Here is a 24,247-nt window from a genome sequence, read left to right as displayed (position 1 = left end):
CAAACTCGACGCATCAGAAAAAGGGAGTGATTTTCAGGGCGCATTTTATTCACTGTTTTATGCCTTTTATCTTTTTTTCTTTTTCTTTCTTGAGCGAACGCTTTCAAAAATTGGGTGGCTATTTGTTATTTTTTTTCCCGCATAAACATCATCATTACTATCTGTTTCTGCGTTTCTGTTTCACTACAGCAAAGGTGCCTTGGGTGGGCAAAAAAAATGGGAGGGAGGCTATTTGTCTTTTTTTGTTCATGACATTATTTGCATCATTACAAAAGTTGAGGAGGGAAGAAAGAGAAGCATGTGAAGGAAGTGATCTGCTCCACAGGCAGGCAGACGTATTAATCACGATAGTTAATAGTATTCAACATATCACACTACAACATAACTCAACCTTGACTGATCATTCTATGAAGCAATCGCGGTGATTGAACGAGTACAAAGCAAATCAGATCAGATCACCAACAAAATTTCCAATTAACCGTCAAACTGTGATTTATCCAGGGTTACTTTTGCGTGGAGTCTTTCTCTTGGAGTTTCATTGCCGAGGGTAGCTGCATAATTGACAGCGGAAGAAGCAAAAAACAAAATCACAAGCGAAGCTGTACGCAATAGCGGACCAGCGCTCCGACAGGGGTTCAATGAACTAGGGCCTGCTTGACTTGGCTTAGGTTGAATTTTGAAGATCCTTGACACCTGCTCAACAAGGAGACGGACCGATGAGATCAGGGTTTGAGTTGGGATAGGATCAATTGCTTCTGAAAGCCGACTACGGATGCAGTCAGTACAGTGCAGACTGCATCTCGGTGATCATCTCCAGGTTCCATCATACAAGATCCACTGTAATGCAGTAATCGGATCCATGGCTAGGCTTTAAATGAGATGGAAATGAATAAATTGCTCCGGGCAAGGGACTTTGTTCTATCTTGGTACCTATTACCAAGGAAGGTGTCCAAAATGGAAATATGAACTTTTGTTCAAGGATCTACTGTACCCAAGCAAGTTAGCGGGTTCAGCCAGCATTTGAAGTTGGCTCATCTCCAAAGCTTACTTCCCAAGAGAAGTTATCAATGGGTTGAAGATTGGCTATGAGATAGAGATAGAGGCAACAATCCTCCACACTCCACGCGTACTCCCCATATTTATCTTCCGTCAACACTAACACTCATTGACTCAGTACGGTAACCTTGTCTCAACTGTTGTGCCAGCAAAAACACTCAAATATAGTTCTCAATAGCATTGTGAATTGCATTAATATACATTCTTTGACTTATTTTAGCCAATCCATTCATTGTCTTTCAGCCATTACTGTTGAAACGCGTCAGCCACCGAGTATCTCTGTCCCGGGACCCGACACTACGATACGATACGACACAGGCCACCTACAGGTCTATCTACACGCTACAGTACAGGCCCGAGCCTCAGTGCAGGTATTAGCACGCCACTACCGAATCAAGGCAGGGCAAATTCCTACTCCAAATCGAGATCACGACAACTTTCTTAATCCATCCCTCCCTTGGCTCGCATGATATCCCCAACCGTCCTTCTAAACAGGGCAGAAACCATCGAGCCTCATGGTTTGAACAATTAATTCAGGGGCAGCAACAGCCACAAGAGCATCTTTACAATACATGTCATTCGTTTCAAGCCTCTTCCCCTGTCTCCTCCGATCGATTGAATACGTCACCTCAGCAGACACTTCTCCCGCATGTCGTCGACCAAGATAGCCTCAATACGCTCGCTTATTATTCTCTCGCCAGGCCATCATGTCCCAAGACCGCCCGGACGTTGGGGCGCCATTGGGACCTGAACCTTCGAAAACCGATAGTAAAACCAACACTCGTCGTCGCAGAAGTGATGCCGGACAATCAGCCCCGTTGGCCAATCGCATCAAGGGCGCAGCGGCGGATCTATATCAAAAGACCGTTGTTGAGCTTATCTTGCGTCGCAAACACATTGTCGCGTCAACCGATGGACGCCATGTGCCCCTCAAACTCGAACACGAAGCGCCCTTGATAGACGACCGCCGCGGCCTCCCCTATGTCTCCAACAGCATCCGTACATCCCGTTACACGGTATGGGACTTTATACCGAAACAACTCTTCTTTCAATTCTCCCGCGTCGGAAACTTCTACTTTCTGTGCGTTGGTGTACCGCAGATGGTACGTACAACTCATGACGGGTGAGCTTGGTCTTTTTGTTAACGTTTCACAGATCCCAGGCCTCTCGACGACCGGATCTTACACGACGATTCTACCACTCCTGTTCTTTGTGCTTTTGACGATTGTCAAGGAAGGATACGATGACTACCGAAGATACCGCCTGGACAAGGTTGAGAACGCTGGTTTCGCCACAGTGTTGGGGCGCGAAGACAAATACACCGGAAAGATCAAGCCAGTTACTAAATGGAGGAAATGGAACCCATTCATGACCAATTCCACAGCCCAACCTCACCCCGCCCCCAACGAAGAATTCAATGGTCTGCGATGGGTTCCTGTGAGGTGGAGCGAGATCCAGGTTGGAGACATTATCAGACTTTGCCGAGACGAACCCATTCCCGCCGACCTTATTCTGCTCGATAGCGATGAAGAGAATAAATTGGCGTACATCGAGACCATGGCACTCGACGGCGAGACCAACCTCAAGTGTAAACAGGTCGCGCATGCTCTTCAAGGTTGCGATACAATCGAGGGTATCTCAAAGTGCAAGGCCGAGTTTGTTGTCGAGGACCCGAACCCAGATCTTTACAATTTCGATGGCCGTGTCACTGTCAATGAAAAGACGGTCCCCCTGACTTCAAGCGAAGTTATCTATCGTGGAAGCATCGTTCGAAACACCAGCGCCGCAATTGGTCTTGTCATCAACACTGGAGAGGATTGCAAGATTCGCATGAACGCCAACAAGCATCCCAAAGCAAAGAAGCCCGCCCTCGAACGGGTCGTCAACAAGATCGTTGTCTCGCTTGCCACCTTTGTTGTCATTCTTTCTGTCGGTGTGTCCATGGGCTATGTCAGGTGGCAGAAAAGCACCGAAAGACACTCATGGTACCTAGAACAAGCCAAGGTGCCTTTTTACCAAATCATCATCGCCTTCATCATCATGTTCAACAACGTTGTCCCGCTAGCACTCTATATTAGTCTTGAGATTGTAAAAATTGGACAGCTCATTATGTTGAACGGAGATCTCCAGATGTACGACGAGGAGACGGACACACCTGCTAGGTGCAACACCAACACTATTCTGGAAAACCTCGGCCAGGTGGGATACATCTTCTCAGACAAAACAGGTACCCTGACGGACAACATCATGAAGTTTCGAAAGATAAGCGTTGCTGGAACAGTCTGGTTGCATGAGATGGATCTGGAACAAAAGGTCGACGAGATCGAGGCCATCAAGCTGGACGAAGAGTCAGATCCTGGTGAGCCTTCGGCTTACAAGACGGAACCTGTTACAGTCGTCATTAGGGAGGAGCAGCCAGAAGCATCGCACGAACCATCTACACCGCTGGCTCTGCCATCGCCTTCCCACATGTCGCCTCGCCCTTCCATGTCTCGCCGACCATCCATGGCACCATCCAGGCCTTCAATGGCATATTCACGACCATCATTTGGAGAACGCCGGTCATCATCCCAGTGGCGCTCTACAGGACGCCCGGATCATATCCAGCCCGATGTGACGACCAATGATCTCATTGAATACCTCCGGCTTCGACCTAACTCGGGATTTGCTAAAAAGGCCAAACAGTACATTTTGGCAGTGGCCTTGTGTCATACCTGCTTACCTGAGCACAAGGAGAACGGAGAGCTGGAGTTCCAAGCCGCATCCCCTGACGAGCTTGCTCTAGTCAGAGCTGCGCAAGAGCTTGGGTACCTTGTTATTAACCGAACGACCCAAACCATCACCTTGCGAGTGACTCAGTCTGATGGCCAAGAAGAGGACCAGAAATATGAGGTTCTTGATGTGATCGAATTCACCAGCGCGCGAAAGAAAATGTCTATTGTTGTTCGCTTCCCTGACGGCCGTGTATCTGTCATCTGCAAGGGCGCAGATTCCGCCATCTTACCGCGCCTTAAGATGTCGCAAATTGCCAAACAAAAGGCAAACGAAGTCCGCAAGAGTGCCGATATAGAACGTGAGATGCGCCGACGCAGCGAGCAGCAAGAACCAAGGAACAGTTTTGGCGGCAGGCCTAGTCTCACAATTCGACGAAACCCTGGCATATCGAGAGATCGAAGCACAAGCAGACGACCCAACGTGGACAGGAGCAAGTCGTTTGAGTTTGGCCGACTCTCTAGACGTTCTGAAGATAAGCCTCGTCTGTCTATTGCGACCCGAGGCGTGTCGATTGACATGCCCCGTGGCCAATATCTGCACACTCCTGTCCATTACCAGCAACCTGTCCCTGATCATCTTGCCTTCCTCGAAGATCCCGCTCTTCTGGACGATTCTGAAACTTTCACCAAGTGCTTCAAGCATTTGGATGACTTTGCTACAGAAGGCCTCCGCACCTTACTCTTCGCGCAAAAGTTCATTACAGAGCACGAGTATCAGGCTTGGAAGAAAGTATGGGATGAAGCCGCGACTAGCCTCAGCAATCGACAACAGCGTATTGAAGAGGCGGGTGACATGATTGAACAGTCATTCGACCTGGTCGGCGCAACTGCTATCGAAGACAAGCTACAGCAAGGAGTACCGGAAACAATTGAGAGGTTGCGAAAAGCCAACATCAAGATCTGGATGCTTACTGGTGATAAGCGGGAGACCGCTATCAACATTGCACACTCTGCTCGAATCTGTCGACCTGGGTCCGATCTATATATCCTCGATGTCTCCAAGGGAGGATTAGACTCACAACTGATTGCTCTTCAGGAAGACCTTCAGGCTGGTTCTGTTCATAGCGTTGTTGTTATCGATGGTCAGACCCTTTCGGCGGTTGAAAAGTCGCCAGAGCTATCTGCCAAGTTCTTTAAGATCATGCTGCAGGTTGACTCGGTTATTTGCTGCCGAGCTTCTCCAGCCCAGAAAGCGCTACTTGTCACTACCGTCAGATCCCGGTTGAAGAAGTACCGAGGCAAGAACCGAAGAGGACTCACCTTGGCCATCGGTGACGGAGCAAATGACTTGGCTATGATCTCAGCCAGCCATGTTGGTATTGGTATTTCCGGCAAGGAAGGTCTTCAAGCTGCTCGTGTAGCGGACTATGCGATCGCTCAGTTCAGATTCCTGCAACGAATGCTGCTTGTTCATGGACGATGGAACTATGTCCGCACGTCCAAGTTCATCCTATACACATTCTGGAAAGAGATGTTTTTCTATCTGCCAACAGCGCAGTATCAGAGATATACAGGCTACAGTGGCACATCACTTTACGAAGCCACCAGCTTGACTGTATTCAACACTTTGTTCACTAGTCTCTGTGTTATCTGTATGGGGGTGTGGGAGCAGGACCTCAGTGCTGATACGTTACTAGCAGTTCCTGAGCTATACGTTTACGGACAACGCAACCAAGGTCTCAATATTTGGAAATTTGCCAGATGGATGCTTCTTGGCGCCATTGAGGGTGTGATCTGTTGGTACGGCGTCTGGGCTGGCTATGGCTGGATCACACCCGCTGCGCGCGACCAAGGATTGTATGCGCTTGGTACGCTCACTTTTACAGCTGGAGTCCTCTGGATCAACTGGAAACTTTTGTAAGTGATTAACAGACACGATTTATGGGTAATAACTGACCTAAGCAGCATGTTTGAAACACATTACAAATCCATCATTGTCATGATATCTTTCTTTGTCACAACAATCGGCTGGTTCGCTTGGCTGTCTTTCCTGGACGCGGCATATGCTCCTCAGCCGTCTGGGCCTTATGCTATCAGTGATAGTTTTACCACCTTGTTCGGAGATGATGCTGTATGGTGGGCAACGCTGTTCATTGTCCTCGGCCTTATCGGTCTTTTTGAGATGATACTCAAGTGCGTCAAGCGTCTTCTTCTTATGGATGGTCTCTGGGATTGGCCACCCTGGGGGAAGAGTCGACGCGGCGAGAATATTGAAGAGTGGGATGTCGAACTGTGGCAGGAATTGGAGCAGGACCCTGCTTTGCGGGCAAGGCTCAAGCGCATGGCTCGTGATGAGCCAGTAGAAGAGGAGGATGATGTTGATTTGGCGCAGATCAACATCGATGAAGAGATGAGGGGTCGATGAGGCGAAGCAGTTTTGGAGTTTTGATACCCATAAGACACGAGCACGTTTTCTGTATATTCAGTGGCGGTGTCGTTTATTCTATAGACTTATAACTTGCATATGATACACGATATAATTAAAGTACACCGTTAATAGACTTCATCGCCTATCACCTTGACCTCTATCTTGACGTCTGCTTCTGGCTGCTTTAGCCTCTCTGCAAATATTTCACCCAGCGAGGCAGGTGTCAGAATACCTCCCCGTCTATGGGCTGGTGTATCCCCTTGAAGTAAAACCAACGCCGCTTGGGTTAAAGCCACACTTGTAAAGACATACGGATCTCCGTCGTATTCGAAGTTGACCTCGACTCTCGGAGCAGGCTCATCCTCTTTGTCGTCTGCTACAGCCACAGCACGATATTTGAAATAATGCCCCCTGCGAATTTCCTCAGACGGACCTGTTCCTGGCGGAAACATTCGTGTCACGAGGTAGCGTAGAGGGGGTATTTTGGTTATAGCATTTTCCAGAATGGTGTAAGTTGATCGGAATGCCCATGCCGATAACGGGTTGGAACACTTCATACGCGATGAGAAGAAGAAGTTTATCCCATAACTTGTCGGTCCAAGAGAATCTGGTCCTTCTTCAGCGTACAAGCCCCAGCTTCGTCCCACGATAGCTGTCTCGATCTGTGAGTGCGAACTTTGTACCAGAGCACCTAAATCATCGACTACTTGCACACCGAATATATTCGGGGCAGGAAAAACACCAAGTTTGGCGATTTCTGCATCAGTTCTTGGTATGGGCGATATATCGAATGGAGCCTCAGTGGTGGGCTCAGGACTGCATATCGAACTGAGGCTGCCGCCGCTGAAGGAACCACGGACACCGTCAAGACAGACGAGGACTTCGCGTGTTGGGAGAGAAAATCTGTTGCGGAGTTTGAGAATGGAGAGATAGACGGATAAATCTGCAGGGACGGCGGCCCAGCCTGTGGTCATGATAATCTAGCAACATTATGTTAGACATTAGCTGCATATTGGATATAGGATCTGACTTTTGAGCCTGTTTTTTGCGCTATTCCATCAAAATTATTGATTGTATCCTTCATCCAGGCGGGTTCTCCGCTACTGGTCAGGTGTAAGTTGACAGACATGCATGCTGACAATGGAGAACATACCAATCCACATAATCTATACCATTACTAGCACACGCTTTAATCACTGATGTCCCATAAGTCGTAGCGTAAGGACCTATGGTATTGATAACCACGCAAGTCTTCTTCACAAGTTCATTGATGGCTGTTTCGGAGGTAAGATCGAGAGTGTAGACAGTGCCTATGTTGAGGTTATAAAGTCAGCACTAAAGACCAATTCAAAAAAGGGACATACATGTTGTTAGTTGGAGTTCAAGGTCATTATATAACTGCTCGAGTTTACTTCTGTTACGTCCTGCTATGGCCCAAGATGTGGTCTCTGGAAGTACCTGAGCCATGTATGCTGCACATAGACGACCCGTGTATCCGGTTGCGCCGAGGAGAACGATATCGAACGTGTCCATTTCTGGGTGCTTTATCCGAACTTGAGACAATATGGACAAGACTGAAGTTCAAATTGCTGAACCATACTTTGGAATAGCTTCTATTCCTTTATATTGTGATGCTTTGTTGCTGTTTCGGCTGAGGAGCGGATTGTGATCGGAGCGGCCCCACTTCACGGCGTGAATAAAGGCCGGTCCGGAGACATATCAGCCCCGGATGGGCCGTGACGGGTCAATAAAGCTCCCGCCGGCTCAATAAGGGTAGATTATTGCAGTTCTATATTAGATGCATTAATGCCAAATATGCAGTCAGATTTTAATGCATCCTTATAGCTTGCAGAAGACCCAAGTAATGTATCATGTGTTATTTGGAATGCTTCAGTCATGTGGTATGTTGTTATAAGACCTTTTATCATGGTTTCAAATATGTCAGTCTGCTAAATAAATTATTCACCTTACTTGACAGTCCTTACATAATGTATACGTGAATTTTGTGTTCATCATCTGATATGTCCTTGGTCGATGTATTCCTTCACCCTACTAAGCACGTCGCTCAACATCTGTATCCTGATTAACTACCCCCTCTGCCCTTTGAGGACGGTCGGGCAATTTCCCAATTATTTCCATGCTTCTGAAGGTATATATGACCAATGCAAGAGCCATGAACAGAATGCCAAAATTTGTCCAAGCTCCTGCGCGAAGGCCCTTAAGAGATGGAGCATCCCATTCTTCAACCGACCCGACATGCTGCACATCAACGCCTCTCGCTTTTGCCATGACCGATGATTGAATAGCCGTGGCAACAGCCAGAGAAATAGCGCGGCCAATCATACCAGATGAGTTGATAAGAGCACCACCAACAGCTTGATCCTCTCTAGGAAGTGCATGGGAAGTGAAGAGAGTGAGACAAGGCCATGCTGTATCAGCACCGACGACAGATAGAATCATAGCCCACATTCCCCAAGCGAAGTACGACGTCGTTGGGGGAATAGGCACCGCGTAGAGCAGAGCAGCGATACAGACAGCGACATGGCCAAAGGCGAGGATAAAGAAAGTTGGGATACGCGAAAGAAAATAGGCCGTACAAAAGGCAACGATGAAGCCACTTACTCCAGTAGGGATGAACCGCAACATCGTCTGAAGAGGTGACAAGCCTTGGTAGTCCTGAAAGTAGTAGGTTGCGTAGATGAGGTAGTTGTTGAAGCCTCCAAAGAAGAAACCCATGATAATCATAACAGCTGTGAAGCGCCAGTTGTTGAAAATAGACACCTTGACAAGCGGCGGTCGATTCGTCTTTTGCTCAAGGTATCGCTGCCAGAAGAAGAAGGCGACGATGATACCCAGCGAAACAACAATGAGTACAGGAATCCACGGGGCAGTCCAACCCACAACGTTTCCCTCTGTGAGTGCAAAGGTGAGAGCCAAGAGGCCGCATGTGATAAGAGTAGCGCCAATCCAGTCAATGGCCGCCGTCTTAGCTCGGAGGCTGTTATACTCGGGTCGAAGCTCTGGAGGTGAAGGCGGAATACAGAAGACACCAGCTACAGCAATCATGCCAGCCATTATGGCAAGGGCACCAAAGACCCATTTCCAGCTGGCCCATTCAGCGATGAGACCTGAGACCAGATTACCACAGACACTGCCTAGAGGGGCACCGGCAGCTGTACATGTTAGTTTATGCCTTGACCAAACAGATAGAGAAGAGACTCACCGTATGCACTAAAAGCATAGTTCTTTGCTTTTCCGGGCGGGAATGTAGTTCCAAGTATACCAATTGCAGTTGGTACATTAGCAGCAGCACCCTGAATCGTGATTGTCAGTTATACTCTTTAGTATGAATGGATATAAGTACCAACGTACCAGTCCATGAAGTCCACGAAAGAGGTCGAAAGCAATCTCAGTAGGGATAAACGCATTAACGATGCAGCAGATCGTGACCCAGAAAGATCCCAGGATGAAAATCAGTCTCTTGCCATAGATATCTGCTATACGTCCCCAAAGCAACAGAAAACAACCAAAGGTCAAGACATAGGAAGAGACGACCCATTGTAGTCTCGTGTCAGGAACATCGAGAGCTCGACCAATTTGGGGGAGGATAATGACCACGCTCTGACTAGAAAGGGTCTCACAAATGTTAGCAAAATAGGTGTCATTCTTTAGTAATTGGTAAACTCACATTGAGAAAAGAGGCTCCAGTGACGGTACAGACAAGAGCTATACAACGAGCTTTGGACAACTTCAACTCATCTTTTGAGTCTACTGATTCAGCATCACCTTCTCCTTCATCCGGGGAATTGTTTTCATTGGGAGTCCGGTTATCGGCGCCGAAATCGGAAAGCGCTTTTTCGTCTTTGTTTGGAGTCTCCGAGATGATGTTCTTTTCCTCTCCTGTAACAGCAAGAGTAGCTGTTTGAAGCGAGGCCGGCTCGACTGCAAGGTCTGGCCTCTTTTCATTCCCGTGATCAGTCATTATCCTCTAATATCCCAAGCAAGGTGACTTGATTGAGAAATCGAGTCACAAATTCATGATGGTAAAAAAGAACAAACGACGGGAATGATGGGGGAATGTCGAGGTTAATATATTACCCGTAGCTACATCCTGCAGGCCTAACCGTCGACAGCCAAGGTCGGCTCGAGCCCCCAATCCAGTACAAATTATCAATCAAATCAACTGGGGTAAGAGTTAAAACTGTGGGGGATAAAGATGGTCTAACTTGTCTAGGCGAGCCAGAATGGCGAACTTGTTGGAGATATGACACGAGAGTATTCGGATATCTGCTAGCTTTTAATCTTGTTGTAACAACAGAACATTCTACTCTTTAACAAGACATGAATAAAACAGTTGCAGCTACAGATATATACCAATTCCTTCTCTCAATCGTCACCAGAGGACTGCATTAGCAGCGTTGCATGGTAGATCTCTAATATCTTGAACCCCACCCATCCATCAGATAATACACAAAAGCCGGGTTTCATTGCCGGAGAGGATCGTTCCTAAATAGTTCACACATTGTCTAACGCTTTTCTAAAGGGCTGATTATCCCATCAACGTCTTCTCTTTTCCCTCTAACCTCTAGCTCTGCCATATGAGACATTCAGTCACCGTGAAATATACAACTGTCCCACGGTAGACTCTTGACGCAACACACGCATATGTATTGCCCTGATGCTATACATCACTGCACGTAAACGAGAATGACTGCATATTGTGCCCCCAAAGCTTACGTGCTCCATTGTCCATCTGTCACCGACAATCCATATCTACAACTGCATACATCAGTGTCACCATGCTTCTTCTTCACGTAATGGACACAACAATTCCTCTCCAATAAGATTTTCTTATTTTCATTGATGTCATTGGATCAAAGCCCGTATAAAAGGACTTCTCAATCTCATGCCTGGCCAAATCAATCCTTTGCCCTAACCTTGCCTTGCCTTCCCGTGCACGCCTTGTATTTCCTTTTCCCCTTGTCCTCAGAAAGAATACACATCGTTAAACGAACATGTTCAACCCAGTCTCCCAAAGCCTGTGAATGAACAAAAACATAATCCAGCCGTTGCAGTTGAGCCCTCTCCCTCGAAAAACAACCCCAAAAAAATAAACGTTTCATCGAAGCAAGCAAATTCCCAACGAGGGAAAAAGAAAATGACACGCACGCAGTCTCGTTCGTTTGTTGGATTCGACCTGAACAAAAAGCACCAGGGAGAATGAGAGTGGGAGTGAAAGTTGAAAAGAAAAAGAAAAAAGACCATGGCGATACGATACGCCTTGCCCTTCCATTCCGTCCCATTCCATTTTCTTTGTTTTGTTTTGCCATATGCCACCCTGATCTTTTTAAGGTGATTCTCGAAAAAAGAAACAATCGTACACGTAGACACATTGAGGTGTGAGAGAAAATATTCGTCTGGTTCCACTGATGAACCATATGCATCATGCTGGTTATAACCCCTGACTCCTAATTATCGTTCATCAATCCTCTCTTCGCTTCGTCTCTCCTCTTCTTTCGCCTGCATCTTACACTCTCTTACGAGGCATTACGTCGGCCATGACTCTCCCATCCTACTGGTAGTTGTTTCCCCAGCCGCGCTGTTGCTGTTGCTGTTGCTGGCTACTGCCATAGTAACCGCTACCGAAGCCCTGGTTGTAGGAACCATAAGGGCTGTTTCCGTGCTGGTTGGCACCGGCATTGCCGCCCATACCATATGCGTTGCTGCCGTGAAGGCCGTGGCCCTGGAGGTGGCTAGGGTAGCCGCCGTAGCCACCGACGTTCTGAGGCGGTGGGAGACCGCTCTGGGCAGCAGGGGCATTGGTAGCTGATCCAGGGCGAGCTCCGCCGAGGGAAGGCGAAGGACCAGATCCAGCCTTTGAATCGCCAAAGGGAGGCTTCAGGTCATCAGCGACAGCGTTGCCAGGCTGACCAGGGCTGTTGAACGACTGGCCTTGAGTCTGGAACGAAGTGGCACCGCGGGCAAAGGAGTCGTGGACACTGCCGAAAGAGCTAGCACCAAGGCCAGGCTGGCTGGCAGCCTGGCTAGTAGCAACACGGCCGTAGTCACCCAGGCCAGATGCTCCCAGACCGCTGTCACGGTGGAGAGAAGACTGACCGAATCCAGCGGGAGATGAGCTGTGATCATAAGGCGCATTGGGAGACATTTGGTAGGGCTGGCCGTACATACCGCCCTTCCCATATGGACCGAATCCTCCCTGACCATATCCAGAGTAATATTGGTGGTAGTAGGGATTGCTGTAGTAGGGATGGTTATAACCGGGATACTGCTGGCCGTGGGACTGGGGCTGAGATCCCTGAGCAGGCTGCTGCTGTTGCTGAGCAGGCTGTTGGGCCTGTTGCTGTTGAGCCTGGGTAGTAGGGTTGGGAGTGCTGTTGCCGCTGTTCTGGGCATCCACAGCACTTCCACCAAATCGTGGCTGGTTGTGCAGACCACTCTGGGGATACTGGCTAAGATTATCCGCCTGAGAAGCTCCATAGCCGCCATACTGTCGCTGAGAAGCAGTGGCCTCCTGGCCCTGTCCTCCTTGCTGGCCAAATTGCTGGCCGTAGTAGTTGTAGGGGTTTCGGTCGGGTTGGTTCGCGGTGTAGTAGGAAGCATAGTCGTTAGGTGCAGAGCTGAAAGCGGCGCCAGGTTGCTGTGCCTGAGAGGTTTGGGAAGAGAAATTGTCGAAGGGGGGTTGAGAAGAGGGAGTGCTCTGCTGGTTGAAAGGATCCAAAGGCTTCTGGGCTGCCATGGGGTCCTGGGCACCAGCTTGACCGAAGCGGCCATATTGTTGAGCGCTTGAAGCGGGAGCTTGGCCAGGGATCTGAGCCTGAGCCTGAGCCTGAGCCTGAGCCTGGGACTGAGCAGCAGGAACTGTGGTACGGTCAGCAATCAAGCAAAACGGCGAATTCAAAGATAAGGTCATACCAGTAGGGGCCGCAATCGGAGCAACCGCAGGAGCAGGCTTTTGAGCAAATGAGTCGGGAACGCCAGCTTGGGTGGTAGGAGGAAGCGAGGTGCGAGGATGAGTGACAGGTGAGTCGGCTGGGGGCTGGGCTCGAGTCTCAGGCTCCTCTCGCTCACCATCAATGTCTTCATCTCCGTTCAAGCTGAAAGCTCCGAACTGAACGGCAGCACGGTCAACCTCACGGTTTCCAGGCATACGAACAGCTTCCTCCTGATCGAGGACACGGCGCTGGTGGTGGTGGCTAGGAACACGGGTAGTTCGCTCAGCAGTAGCCTTGGCGGCAGTTGCGGCGAATCCGCTGGGAGGGGCTTGATGCTGCTGCTGGGCAGCCGAGATGGGTGTAGCATTAACACTGGCAGGGTTCTGTCGAGGATCCCAAGAGTCAGCAGCGGTGCTTGCGACAGTGCCTTCTGGAGGCGGTTGGGATTCGTCAACAACCTGTTCAAGATTTGATTCGGTGAGCTCATCCTTAGAGGGAGGAAGAGCAACCTCAGGCTCTACACTGACTTGAGGAACTTCGGCGGGAGTGGTGGTATCGGCAACGGGTGTGGTCTCGTCAGTTTCGTCGGTGGGGGTAGGGGCGGTTTCGGGCTCAGGCTCGGGCACAGCCTCGGGCTCGGGTTCGAGAGGTTCGGGGGGAGACTCAAGTTCAGCTGGCTCATCAGCTGGCTGAGGAGCAGCAGGAGCTTCCTTAGGCTTGGGCGCAGGCTTGGGAGGAGCAGACTGTCGCAACATGCTTGCCCAGGTCTTGACTGCAGGAGCAGCAGGCTTGGGTGCCTCAGTCGCGGAGGGGGCAGGTTGTTCAGCAACGGGTTCCTTTTCCTCTGAGGTGCCCACCTTGGGATCCTTAGTGCCCCAGGCAGATGACTCCTCTGTGGGAATAGATAAGGCAGCGTTCTCCTTAGGTCCAGCGCCGTTGGTAGGAGCAGCGGCAGGTCGGCCACGTGTGCTACGACCTCCTCGTTCAGTTGCTCGGCCTCTGCCTCGACCTCCTTCAGATGCACCTCGGCCACCGCGAGCAGCCCGGGGCCCAGCGGACGTCGCGTCGTTCGAAGGAGTAGGAGCTTGGTCCTTAGCCTTAGCTCGAGAGGCCTTCTTGGGCTTTGAAACTTCACCCCATTGCGAAATAGTACCTAGAAAAGGGCAGGTGTCAGTGGCACAATTAAAGAGTATAAGGTTACAGATAAGGGAGTAATGAAGGCGCAACTATCTCAACGGCTTGCACGTGTGTGCAGCCTGAGCGCGAGGGTGGACTGAGATCTAAATGGATAAAAAGCCTGACATACCCTCAGCGATGCGTGTGACGGCTTCGTTCTCGTCGCCGTCAGTCTCCTGGAGAGCAAAAAGTACATCGGCCTCAGACCAGTCGGGGAACATCTCGCGGATCACCGAAGTCTTGTTGCCATATTGCTTTCGAAGCTCGCCAAAATCGCCTTCGTCTTCGAATGCACCCTGGGAATCAGCAGTGCTGTGATCGGGCTTGTCGCCATTGGTTCGTCGGCCGCCGCGACCGGCGAAACCTCCTCTACCACCGCGGCCAGAGCCTCTGCCGCGCGAGGCGGATGTCCGTGAAGTCGCTTCGGACATTAGATGGGTTGTGGTTGATTATGTGTTGTGTGTGCGTGTGCGTGAGGTCAACGTTGTGCGGGAGGAGAGCTATGGAGGCTCAAAGTGTGGAGAGGAAAACAATGGTAGAAAAAAAGGTAGACCTGTCAGCTGTCCTCTGAAGGAGCAACAGGCAGGTTGAGTATCCGTGGTCGACAAATGAGGACGTCGATGGGAAAGAGAGGCCAGGTGATGGAGAAGAGTTCAAGAGGTGGGAAGGTTTGGTTTGGTGCTAAGTCAAAGGGAGAAGAGAGGAGACGGGATAAGACGAGGTTTTCCCCAGAAGCAAAGAACCTTGAGGTGGGCTTTAGGTTGACCTTCAGGGCATTTGATCAGTGGCAGTGGAGGAGGTGGTTACGAAGGTTTTGCCTCTAGTGGCTGGCCCGCACCCCAGCCTGCCTAGGTATCCTCTGATGTTCTCCTCCAGGTCTCTTGACCCCTGAAAGACCCTCCAACTGCACTATCTTCCAGCTCTGTTACAGTGGCTCGAGCTGCACTTGATGTTTGTCTAAACTGGTTCGTCCAATTGCAAACGTCCGACGTCGACACTTTGCCCTGGCCGGAAGCAGATCGCCCTAAACATTGGAGACAGTTTGCCAGGTGGCGTCCATACCCTCAACGGCATGGCCGCAAGTACAGCTACATGATTCACGTCTTCTGTCCCTAGCCGTTCTCGTGCTACTCGGTACCTAAACCATCAGACAGAGACAGACAGACAGAAAGAGAGAGAGACTTGGCCTTCCTCTCGTCGCTTAGCCCCAAATCCAACCAAGGATCATGAAGCTCGCCGCGTTCGGGCCCCTGCGAGTAGCCCACACGAGCACGTAACAAAGAATCGGACTTGGACTTGGATGTTGGAGAAGGACGTCACATTCGCACTCCAGGGACAGGGACGTACGTGCCTATCAAGTGCTTCATGCGGAGAGCCAGACAAGTGCTCGACAATAGTCTATGCAATCCAATGCATGTCTACATGGACGCTCTCATCACCGCTCTTTTATCTGCTGTGTTTGAGTCTTATTGAGACGCAATTGGTGGTTACACTCGGGCGTTTTCTTGTCAATACAGCGTCTTTGCTTGTTTGAGAATGCGGCACCTGAAAGTTCGGCTGTCAGCGCTCACGCTCATGGTTGTGTGAGGCTGGTTGGCTGCTGTCAGGTACCCTTTGAAGATCGATGTACCAGTACTTTCTCAAGTGTCTGTCAAGCGTGAGAAAAGAAGAGGCTAGATCTCAATCGAAGTCGTGATACACCAGTGGACAGGCCATTAATCCAAGCCAGGGGGTTGCTGCAACCTTTACCACCCTTAGCGCAATTTGGATCCACCCAAGCTTTCTCCTTGCTTTGGATAACACTCAATTGATATTCACGTTCGATTCATTCACTCACCTCCAATAGGGGCTGTCATATCCGCAAGGTGTGTGATAGTATAGCCTGTCTGATTGACAATGCTTAGCCAAGACCAATAAATCTTTAAAATGAGTTCCGTCAGGTTTGGAGAGGTTGTTATGCTACGCCACCCAAGGCGCAATACCTTCCATCACATGACCTTCAAAGTCCCGCTTTGTGGCTTGACTCGTTCGGCGATGGCATCATGCCAGCCAGGTTCAACGAGAGGACGCATGACCCAAACACATCATCCATAACCCCGCCTTTTGCGACATACGTGACGATCTGTTGAACCGTCATCTACAGTATCGGCTTCATCTAGGGCAGGGCTTGCTGTTGTTGACATCTCTGTCCACTCAGCTCATCAATTGCCCTTTTGCCAATCATGTTCACCACCAAGTCGGTTCAGTCGCTCAAGAATCTCTTCGCATCCTATCACGAACCCCTACCCTTGTCGAAACAACAGTCTCAGAAGCTTCTTGACGGTCTCAAGACATCCTTTCGAAAGCAGCTCGATCGCGAATATGGAGAGAGCTCCAATAGCCCGGCTCAGCCTGCTGCGAAATCTGTCGATCCAACAAATCATGGCCGACTGTCGGCTGCAAACCTCCATTTAAAGGATATTCTAGCCAACCCGTTATTCAGCTACAATAAAGATGTCGCATCAACATTTCCCACGAGTCTGGCACCGCCGACTTTGGCAGCACCAGCCCGTGATCCTATAGAAGTTTTCGACCATGCCGTAGCCCGAGGACTGATGACACCAAAGGCTGCGATCGGTTGCATGCACGCCAAAGCGAAGCAACTTCAAGCACAAGAAGTTGGTCTTGCAGGTCTCGCTACATCAGGAGTATCGGGCCGTGTTATCAGATGGCTTCGATCTTGCGGCGCCGAGCAAGACCTGCGGTTTATGGACAACCAGACTTTTATTCGGACACTGGCCCCTTTCTTAGTGGCAGAGGGAATGGAGGAAGTTGCTTGGGAATGGCTTGTGCGAACAGTCAACGGCAGCTCTAGAGATATCCCCAAGGAAAAGCGTCTCAAGAGAGCATCGTATTTACTCGGAGAACTCGTCAAGACAAAGTGTCAGCCTCAGTATGGCAACCTTGATTCAGGCATCTCAACCATGTTACAAGCGCAGCAATTGTTTAAGACCAGCCCCTTACTCTCGGAACTTCTGGTTTCCTCGTGGCGCTCTGTATCATGGTTCTCCACCGTCGAGTCTTACAGTCGACCCGCGCCATCCGAAGAGCTCTTCGATGCCCATATCGCTACGGCCGATCGTCTATCCCAGCCCTTACTCCTGGAACGAGCCCATCTTCACCTTTATCACCCAACACACCCTGATCATCTTCCTGCGCTGAACTTCTTCAAAGATAAGGAGACGCTTAGAAGGTTGGTTACCTCTATTGGGCCTAAGAAGGCCAAGCCGGCCAAATTGAGCACTGTCTCGTGGCTTGCCTTCCTGGGGCACGACACTGTTAATCACTTATCTCAGTCGGGCAGAACCCAAGAGGCTCAGGGTGTCACAGAGCTACTACAGGCAGAAGTGGCCAGCCTCTTTAACGACAAATTAGAACCGGCTCTGGAATTATGAAAGAACGACGGATGGGTTGATGGCAACCCGGGGCATTAAAACCATTCACAAATCTAAATGTACATATTGTAATTATGGGTATATAGGGAGTTGGCTTTAGCGATACCATGGTTGAGTCTTATTGACTCTCACATATCAATTTAAGAAAGAAGGCAATAGAAATTTATCATTATTCAAACAGACTTTAAATCATTGCCGTGCTTTTATGTCATGGTATCTATCGTTGCAAGATATACTTAAATCTTTGTATCGTCTTCAATTACGGCGAAAAGCCTTGGAATTCCTCCTCGTCGTCACCATCTCCATCTTCCTCATCATCGTCGTCATCTTCCTCTTCAACCTCAAAAGCACCAGAGATATCCCATCGATCGCCCTTGGCACTCTTGCTAATATACTTGACGAACTTGAGAACACCACTATCACGCAAGACAATGGTCATTTTGTTCCAAGAAGGAGCCTGGAAGAAGAGGATGTTGTCGTCGTCGCCGCCTGTCTTGTACACGGCTGCGTCCTCATCGGCATCATCATCGCCTGACATGAAGATTTCTTGTCCGCCGACTTCAGGAACCTCTTCCTCGTTCTTATTCTTCTTCTCGATGGCCTTGACTTTACCCTTGCCCTTGTTCTTATTCTTGCCCTTACCCTTGGCGTCCTCGTCATTCTGTTCGTCCTGGGACTCCTCTTCCTCATCCTCACCCCAGCCAGACGTAGGTGTGAAACCAAGGTTGATTTCAACGCGGGCCTTGCCCTCATGGCCAGTTGCAAGGGTATAGTCTAGGCCACGGCGGAAACGACGAGCAAGAAGGTCTGCACTCTCAACGGTGGTCTTGGTGGCCATCTGAAGCCACTGGCGGAATTGGCGACTTGGCAGGAAAACGTCGAGAAGCTCAGTAATAGGCGATTCTTCCTTAGCAGTACGGACTTTATCGGGCTGCTGGTACATGTATCGAGCCTTGTGGGGAGGCTTGGCCACGCGCCATGAAGAGTCCTTTTCTACTGTGGCAGTGTCCTGCGGCACGGGCTTTTTCTCCTCAGCCTCAACATGGTCCCTGAGACGCTGAGCAAACTTCTTGCCCAGGATGTCCGGAAGAGTGATCTCAAACATCTCGTTGAAGGTTTCTGAGATCTCTTCCAGAGCATCTGGGACCAGGTATGCGGGAGCCATATACTTGAGCAGGAACTCAAGATCGGCTTCATCGAAGCCACTGCTAGCTTCCGACTTGTCAACTTTCATAACTTGAGGCTGAGGCATGTCGTACTGGGCAGGGTTGCCCTGAAGCTGCATTAAGCCGCTATTTTTGGCGTTTCTCTCCTCCTCGCCCTTGATATAGCCATCTTCTCCGACCTGGGGAATATGGAACCATCCACTGATAGCCATACGAATGCGACCGCCCTCCTTCTTGAGCTGCTTCTCAGTCTCGGCACGGTAGACCTCCTCTACATCGTGGAAACTCTCACCAGGCTGGACAGCGAAAAAGCTCAGCTGGTTCCAAGCGGGTGGGATAACCTTTGTGGCGTCGGGTAGGGGAGTCTTTGCGACCTCACCCTCCTTATCCTTAAGCTCTTGAACAGGGAACAGACGCAGCGCGCCACCCCATTCGGGCTTCCAAGGCGTATCGGGATCGACCAAATAGAGGATATAACTGACGCGACGGCTGCCAATTACATCGTCGTGGCAAAGCAGATAACAGCCAGGAGTATAGATATTAATGGCCATATCTGTCTTGCGACCACTCAATGGACCGCAATCGGTGACGTGGGAGACATAGTTGCGGAAATCCTCGGAGTAAATAGCGTCGCGAAGCTTGAGGAGTGATGGAAGCTTGGCCAACGACTCATCGTCTAGACCGTCGAGGTTGGCAAGGTCTCCAGACTGGTGGATTTTGTAGATATCGGTCTCCTTGGGTGTGAACTCGACGTTGGCCTCGATCTCAGTGCGCACTGATCGGAGGAGGGAATCGTCGACGAGGCCGTGGATGACGGCGTGCTTGTAAGGTTCCGATTGAGCATACTGTTTCGTGTAGGACTTGAGGACCTTCTTATCAAACAGGCCGGCGCGGAATCGCTTTTGTGCTTCTTCGGCGCTGAGGGCTAAGACAATTTGTTAGTGGAAGCTTTTGCTGGAGCAATTGGCTGTGCTCACAAGGCTTTGACTTTTTCTTGTTGGCCTTGGAGGCAGCAGCTCCCGCTTTTCTCTTCATTATGGATCGCGCAATGGAATTGGATCTAAAAGGATGTGCGAGGAGAAAAGAGAAAGGGTTGTCGTTAGAAATAAATTTGGGATTTGAGAAAAGTGTATGGTTGGTCGCATGGAAATAATGGGCTGACGTCGCCAATCTTTTGAAATTTTTGGTTCCGAAAATCGACCCATCCTCGACTTGAGAACCACCATGTCATGTACCCTGCAGATAGACGGTCTAAAGACCTACTGCCACAAGTTTATTCAACTATGCTGTTTTTAATTTATGTATTGTTTGTCCTTCTGCTACTGAATTTTCTCGCATCGTGTCCCAATTGCATCTTATCCTGCTGTTCCTTAACCAATTCCTCGTCATGGAACAGCTACGGACGCTAGCAAGAGCTCCCATGAGCCATGATGATGGGGCCATAGTGGACCTCGTCTGATCAATGAATGAACGCAGCAGAGTAGCAAAACTTGTACATGCTCAATGTACCAATGCAAGCAGGCGACGATGGGGTTTCGGTCGACTAACAATTCAAGATTGTAATTTAAATGCGTACGGATAGTTTCATGAATGATGAATTGAATTTGGATTGGATCGCCAGCCGCCGATACGTGACAAAGTTCGTACTCATTACATCGCTACAACATCACCACAACTTAAAGCAACGACATGGGACGAGTAGAAGCACTGGAACAAAAAGTCAGGAACTCTACCAAAACGCATACAGGGACCTATCTTCATAATCCCATCCAAAAGCCAACTTTTCACATGTTTAATCATCTCTCATCATATCGTTGCTACTATCTATACCTAGTACTCTCTCAATATATAGCACAAACTTACTTTGCACTTCGAGCATCAACCGACTGGCGCAACTGCGCGATAACTTCGGAAGGATCGTTGGCTCCAAACACAGCACTTCCTGCAACAATGACATTGGCACCGGCATCAGCAGCCTCGTCGATTGTCTTGGGTCCGATACCACCATCAACTTCGATGTTGAGCTCGGGGTACTTCGCGCGCAGGGCTTGGACCTTGGGCAACTCGGAAGCCATAAACTTTTGACCACCAAAGCCGGGGTATACGGTCATGACGAGAACCATCTAGTTATAGATCAGCATGATGTGCTAGGTGGATATGCGAGCTAGACTCACATCAGGTCTCTCCTTCTCTTCACTGTTCTCCAGGATCTCCCATAGCACATCGACGGAAGTATCGGGCTTGATAGCAATACCAGCCAACAAGCCTTGGTCGTGGATATATCGAATAAGTGCCTTGGGGTTGGTCTTTTCGTCGGTCTGGTCCTCGGGATTCTCGGCAGCGCTGGAGAAGGCAGCCTCATAGTGGAAGCAGTAAAGGTTGCAGCCAGCCTTCTTGAACTCCTTGACCCATTTCTTGGGCTATATCACCGTCGTAAGCTTCTCGGCATTTCCCATGTTCGCATTCGCAAAGCAATGCCTACCTCTGCAATCATCATATGACAATCAAAGGTGCCCCGGCCGTGGGCCTCGGTGGGCTGATCGACGTGGCCTCGGATAGCAGCAACTACGGGAGGACCGAAGGTGATGTTGGGGACAAAGTGACCGTCCCTGTCAAGTCAGTATGATGGCAATTGCTTCATTGTCGAGTTGTAACGTACATAATGTCGACATGGAGCCAGTCCGCGCCCTGCTTCATGGTGCGGGCACAGTCATGGCCAAGCTGAGCAAAGTCAGCCGATAGGATAGAGGGAGCAATGATTGTCTTGGGAGCCATTTTCGAGGTATGCGCGGTCAACAAGAATTTAAAAGATTCACGTATGATGGTGGAGAGAGATTTGGACCATTCTTCAAGAGAGCTCTTGCATGGTGGGGTTGTTCTCACTGCTCACCGTTGTCCAGTGACGTTGTTGGTGGGGTAATTGGTTGGGGTGTCTTTCGTTCATCAAAGAGCATCCATCTTCATCGGAACCCGCTTTATCAACAAGGGAGTATTCATCGTCAATGGATGGATTGTATACGAAAACCCGTTGGTCTGTTCTTTGTCAAGGTTCAACAATCAACAGGGATTTCAATAAACCTGCAATGGTGATTCTAGTGTAACGCTTCAAGTCAGCCGATTCGATGCAATCAAGACACGACACAAACACATTTCTATAGAAGAAAGTAAATCGATAGCCAACGGATGATAGCTAGGTTGCTCTAACAGACCAAGTTTCAAGCAAAGGGTACCAAGTTGTATTATTGCCAGTGCCAATAATGACAGCTTTGCGACGATCGTACAGTAGTAGTAAGTAGTACATGATTTCAAACTCCATAACTCAACTCTTTGCATAGAAAAGAACAGAAAACGGCCAGTGGACTTTGCTGATAGCCCACTGTCATTACATCCCTCCTCTTGACAAGAGGTAAACGCTCAGCTCAAACCAGTTCCCAATATCATTTATAGGGCAAGCAGCATAGCCATTCCAACACCAATGAAACCAGCGGCGCCCTCGCGCGCACCAGCGTTGGGCTCAACAGTAGAGGAGCCGCCGGTGGCAGAGGCGGTGTTGGTGCTGTCGCTCGAGGTAGGGGTGGTGGCACCAGTTGCGGTGCCAGAAGCGGTGCCAGAAGAAGCAGCGCTCTTGTCGCACGTCACATCGTCGGGGAGATCGGTCACACCGGCAGTTGCGCAAATCTGCTTGGCGTACTTAACAGCGGTCTCCTTGCCCTGAGCATCGCACTCCTTCTCGAGACAGCAGGCGATTCCGGAGAGGAAGTTCTTGTTGCTGCAGATACACTTGATGTCGAGCTGGCCACATCCAGCGACGCCGCCGCCAGTGGTGTACTGATCAACACAGGGTTGCTAAAGGATAAAACGACAGATTAGCATGACTTCTCGCGTGGCGATATCCAATGTAGCTGTCATCGACAGATCGTAGAGAGAATGCGACATACAGCACACTTGGGGAGCTTCTCCTGCTGAGCGGCAACAAGGCCAGCGAGAAGAACGGAGGTGAAAACAGACAGCTTCATGGTGATTATTCGGTAGTTGATGGATTACTGACGTGAAAGAAGGACAAAAGACAAGGAGCGAGAGGTTGTAAAGCCAAATAAAGTAAAACAAAAGCTTTGGTACGCGCGTCTAGAGATTAATAAAGTATGGTCTCCCCTCTCCCTTTTTAAGACAATTCCATTCTCAACTAAATAAGCTCACAATGCCTATCAAGGCCTAGTGACATTAATGTAGGTACGTGGGACAAGGACCCAGCGGGCGCCAGCCCAGCCCAGCCCTTCGGAAACACGCTGGCGGCGAAAATAGCATACCAATATGCCCCCCAGTTGCTATGCAGATCGCTGAGCAACCAATTGTCGGCTCCCAGCTTCCCCATATTCCAGACCATCTCGGAGGATTGACGGTCCTCGGACTCCCGCCAAGTTAAATTAGCTATGAACCTGCAGACTTGCAAGCGGCTCGAGCTGAGCCTTGCGGAGCAATGATTCATGATGAAACATCGATGGAGCGCTATAATGTAAATCGAATTGGATTGATCAACGATGAGAGAGCTAACAAACAACGTATGGTGGGCGACATTTCCTCGGAGCAGTATGACACTGGATAAAAGCTACATATATATATCACAACCACAAGGTGGTCGAGTTTCACATCTCAACAAGTCAAGCACTAGCAGCCTGGATACCCAGCTAGCCTCTTTCGATGGCGGTGGCGCTATTGAGCATGCCCGATTAGGGGGTTAACAGAAAAGTTGACCTGCAAGCTTTAACCTGCCAGAATAAATGACCTGAGAGCTTGCTCTTGGACCACATGGATTAACTCACTGACTCTGTATCTTAAACTTTCAGCAGCTAGGTTTTGTGATCCCCTGAGGATCTGCCAAGTGCCCAAGCACATCAGAAAGGGAAAAGCACGGCCAGGCACATCCGGCAGATATGGAGGCTTGAAGCATAACGTCTTGAACCTCTGAACATGTTTGTTCGCCATCACTTATTGACTGTTCTAGCGTGTCAATTCCCAACTCTATTTGAAGGTCCAGCCCGGTTATCGATCAAAGACTACATGCCTTTTAGCGCCTGCTCAATAGACGCCGCCGCCATCATTTATGTATGTCCCAGTGCTCTCAGCAGCCATCCATGTGTTTGTATCAAATTCTATTCCATACCACTAAATTCTGAGTTGTGAGCAATACGCTAGCATTGTTTCATTTCTTGCGAATCCTCGTGCTGCCATACCCACTTTCAATGTGCGGTCAACGTCGTAACTCGGCCCTCGGTACATCATATGTTGCTTTATCCGTAAATAAAGTTTAATGAAGGCGACG

The 24,247-nt window shown here is 49.6% G+C and overlaps 9 protein-coding genes across 9 annotated transcripts; 2 read left to right on the top strand and 7 right to left on the bottom strand.

The window, feature by feature from the left end:
- Positions 1 to 474: 474 nt before the first annotated feature.
- FGSG_11790 (uncharacterized protein) lies at positions 475 to 861 on the bottom strand (the record flags this gene model as incomplete). Its single annotated transcript, XM_011317981.1, has 2 exons — positions 475 to 766; positions 830 to 861. 2 exons carry the CDS (start codon positions 859 to 861, stop codon positions 475 to 477), a joined length of 324 nt encoding a protein of 107 aa, XP_011316283.1.
- A 902-nt stretch (positions 862 to 1,763) lies between these two features.
- FGSG_00595 (uncharacterized protein) lies at positions 1,764 to 6,195 on the top strand (the record flags this gene model as incomplete). Its single annotated transcript, XM_011317980.1, has 3 exons — positions 1,764 to 2,159; positions 2,212 to 5,687; positions 5,736 to 6,195. 3 exons carry the CDS (start codon positions 1,764 to 1,766, stop codon positions 6,193 to 6,195), a joined length of 4,332 nt encoding a protein of 1,443 aa, XP_011316282.1.
- A 128-nt stretch (positions 6,196 to 6,323) lies between these two features.
- FGSG_00594 (uncharacterized protein) lies at positions 6,324 to 7,731 on the bottom strand (the record flags this gene model as incomplete). Its single annotated transcript, XM_011317979.1, has 4 exons — positions 6,324 to 7,178; positions 7,229 to 7,298; positions 7,352 to 7,508; positions 7,563 to 7,731. 4 exons carry the CDS (start codon positions 7,729 to 7,731, stop codon positions 6,324 to 6,326), a joined length of 1,251 nt encoding a protein of 416 aa, XP_011316281.1.
- A 519-nt stretch (positions 7,732 to 8,250) lies between these two features.
- FGSG_00593 (uncharacterized protein) lies at positions 8,251 to 10,180 on the bottom strand (the record flags this gene model as incomplete). The annotated part of the gene is made up of 4 exons (XM_011317978.1): positions 8,251 to 9,371; positions 9,422 to 9,512; positions 9,571 to 9,834; positions 9,887 to 10,180. 4 exons carry the CDS (start codon positions 10,178 to 10,180, stop codon positions 8,251 to 8,253), a joined length of 1,770 nt encoding a protein of 589 aa, XP_011316280.1.
- Positions 10,181 to 11,770: 1,590 nt separating this feature from the next.
- FGSG_00592 (uncharacterized protein) lies at positions 11,771 to 14,758 on the bottom strand (the record flags this gene model as incomplete). Its single annotated transcript, XM_011317977.1, has 2 exons — positions 11,771 to 14,304; positions 14,458 to 14,758. The coding sequence occupies 2 exons, from the start codon at positions 14,756 to 14,758 to the stop codon at positions 11,771 to 11,773; spliced, it is 2,835 nt and encodes a 944-aa protein (XP_011316279.1).
- Positions 14,759 to 16,549: 1,791 nt separating this feature from the next.
- FGSG_00591 (uncharacterized protein) lies at positions 16,550 to 17,761 on the top strand (the record flags this gene model as incomplete). The annotated part of the gene is made up of 1 exon (XM_011317976.1): positions 16,550 to 17,761. One exon carries the CDS (start codon positions 16,550 to 16,552, stop codon positions 17,759 to 17,761), a length of 1,212 nt encoding a protein of 403 aa, XP_011316278.1.
- Positions 17,762 to 17,923: 162 nt separating this feature from the next.
- On the bottom strand, positions 17,924 to 19,962 carry FGSG_00590 (uncharacterized protein; the record flags this gene model as incomplete). Its single annotated transcript, XM_011317975.1, has 2 exons — positions 17,924 to 19,852; positions 19,905 to 19,962. The coding sequence occupies 2 exons, from the start codon at positions 19,960 to 19,962 to the stop codon at positions 18,021 to 18,023; spliced, it is 1,890 nt and encodes a 629-aa protein (XP_011316277.1). The 3' UTR covers positions 17,924 to 18,020.
- A 698-nt stretch (positions 19,963 to 20,660) lies between these two features.
- On the bottom strand, positions 20,661 to 21,744 carry FGSG_00589 (ribulose-phosphate 3-epimerase). Its single transcript, XM_011317974.1, has 4 exons — positions 21,587 to 21,744; positions 21,410 to 21,536; positions 21,102 to 21,347; positions 20,661 to 21,050 (listed from the first exon to the last, which is right to left on the bottom strand). The coding sequence occupies exons 1-4, from the start codon at positions 21,700 to 21,702 to the stop codon at positions 20,787 to 20,789; spliced, it is 753 nt and encodes a 250-aa protein (XP_011316276.1). The 5' UTR covers positions 21,703 to 21,744; the 3' UTR covers positions 20,661 to 20,786.
- On the bottom strand, positions 21,330 to 23,042 carry FGSG_00588 (uncharacterized protein). Its single transcript, XM_011317973.1, has 2 exons — positions 22,866 to 23,042; positions 21,330 to 22,773 (listed from the first exon to the last, which is right to left on the bottom strand). The coding sequence occupies exons 1-2, from the start codon at positions 22,941 to 22,943 to the stop codon at positions 22,369 to 22,371; spliced, it is 483 nt and encodes a 160-aa protein (XP_011316275.1). The 5' UTR covers positions 22,944 to 23,042; the 3' UTR covers positions 21,330 to 22,368.
- Between the last annotated feature and the right edge of the window lie 1,205 nt (positions 23,043 to 24,247).

The sequence above is a fragment of the Fusarium graminearum genome, chromosome 1 (genome assembly GCF_000240135.3).
Source record: "Fusarium graminearum PH-1 chromosome 1, whole genome shotgun sequence".
Classification (NCBI taxonomy): domain Eukaryota; kingdom Fungi; phylum Ascomycota; class Sordariomycetes; order Hypocreales; family Nectriaceae; genus Fusarium; species Fusarium graminearum.
Note: the sequence above shows the minus strand (reverse complement) of the source record. Positions and strands in the feature narration are given on the sequence as shown.

Excerpts from the sequence above, each read along its gene's own strand:
- FGSG_00589 (XM_011317974.1), bottom strand. The coding sequence starts at position 21,702 with ATGGCTCCCAAGACAATCATTGCTCCCTCTATCCTATCGGCTGACTTT. Across the intron at positions 21,537-21,586 it reads TGGCTCCATGTCGACATTAT|GGACGGTCACTTTGTCCCCA; the intron begins GTACGTTACAAC and ends CTGACTTGACAG. Across the intron at positions 21,348-21,409 it reads GTCATATGATGATTGCAGAG|CCCAAGAAATGGGTCAAGGA; the intron begins GTAGGCATTGCT and ends ACGGTGATATAG.
- FGSG_00588 (XM_011317973.1), bottom strand. The coding sequence starts at position 22,943 with ATGAAGCTGTCTGTTTTCACCTCCGTTCTTCTCGCTGGCCTTGTTGCC. Across the intron at positions 22,774-22,865 it reads AGAAGCTCCCCAAGTGTGCT|CAACCCTGTGTTGATCAGTA; the intron begins GTATGTCGCATT and ends TTTATCCTTTAG.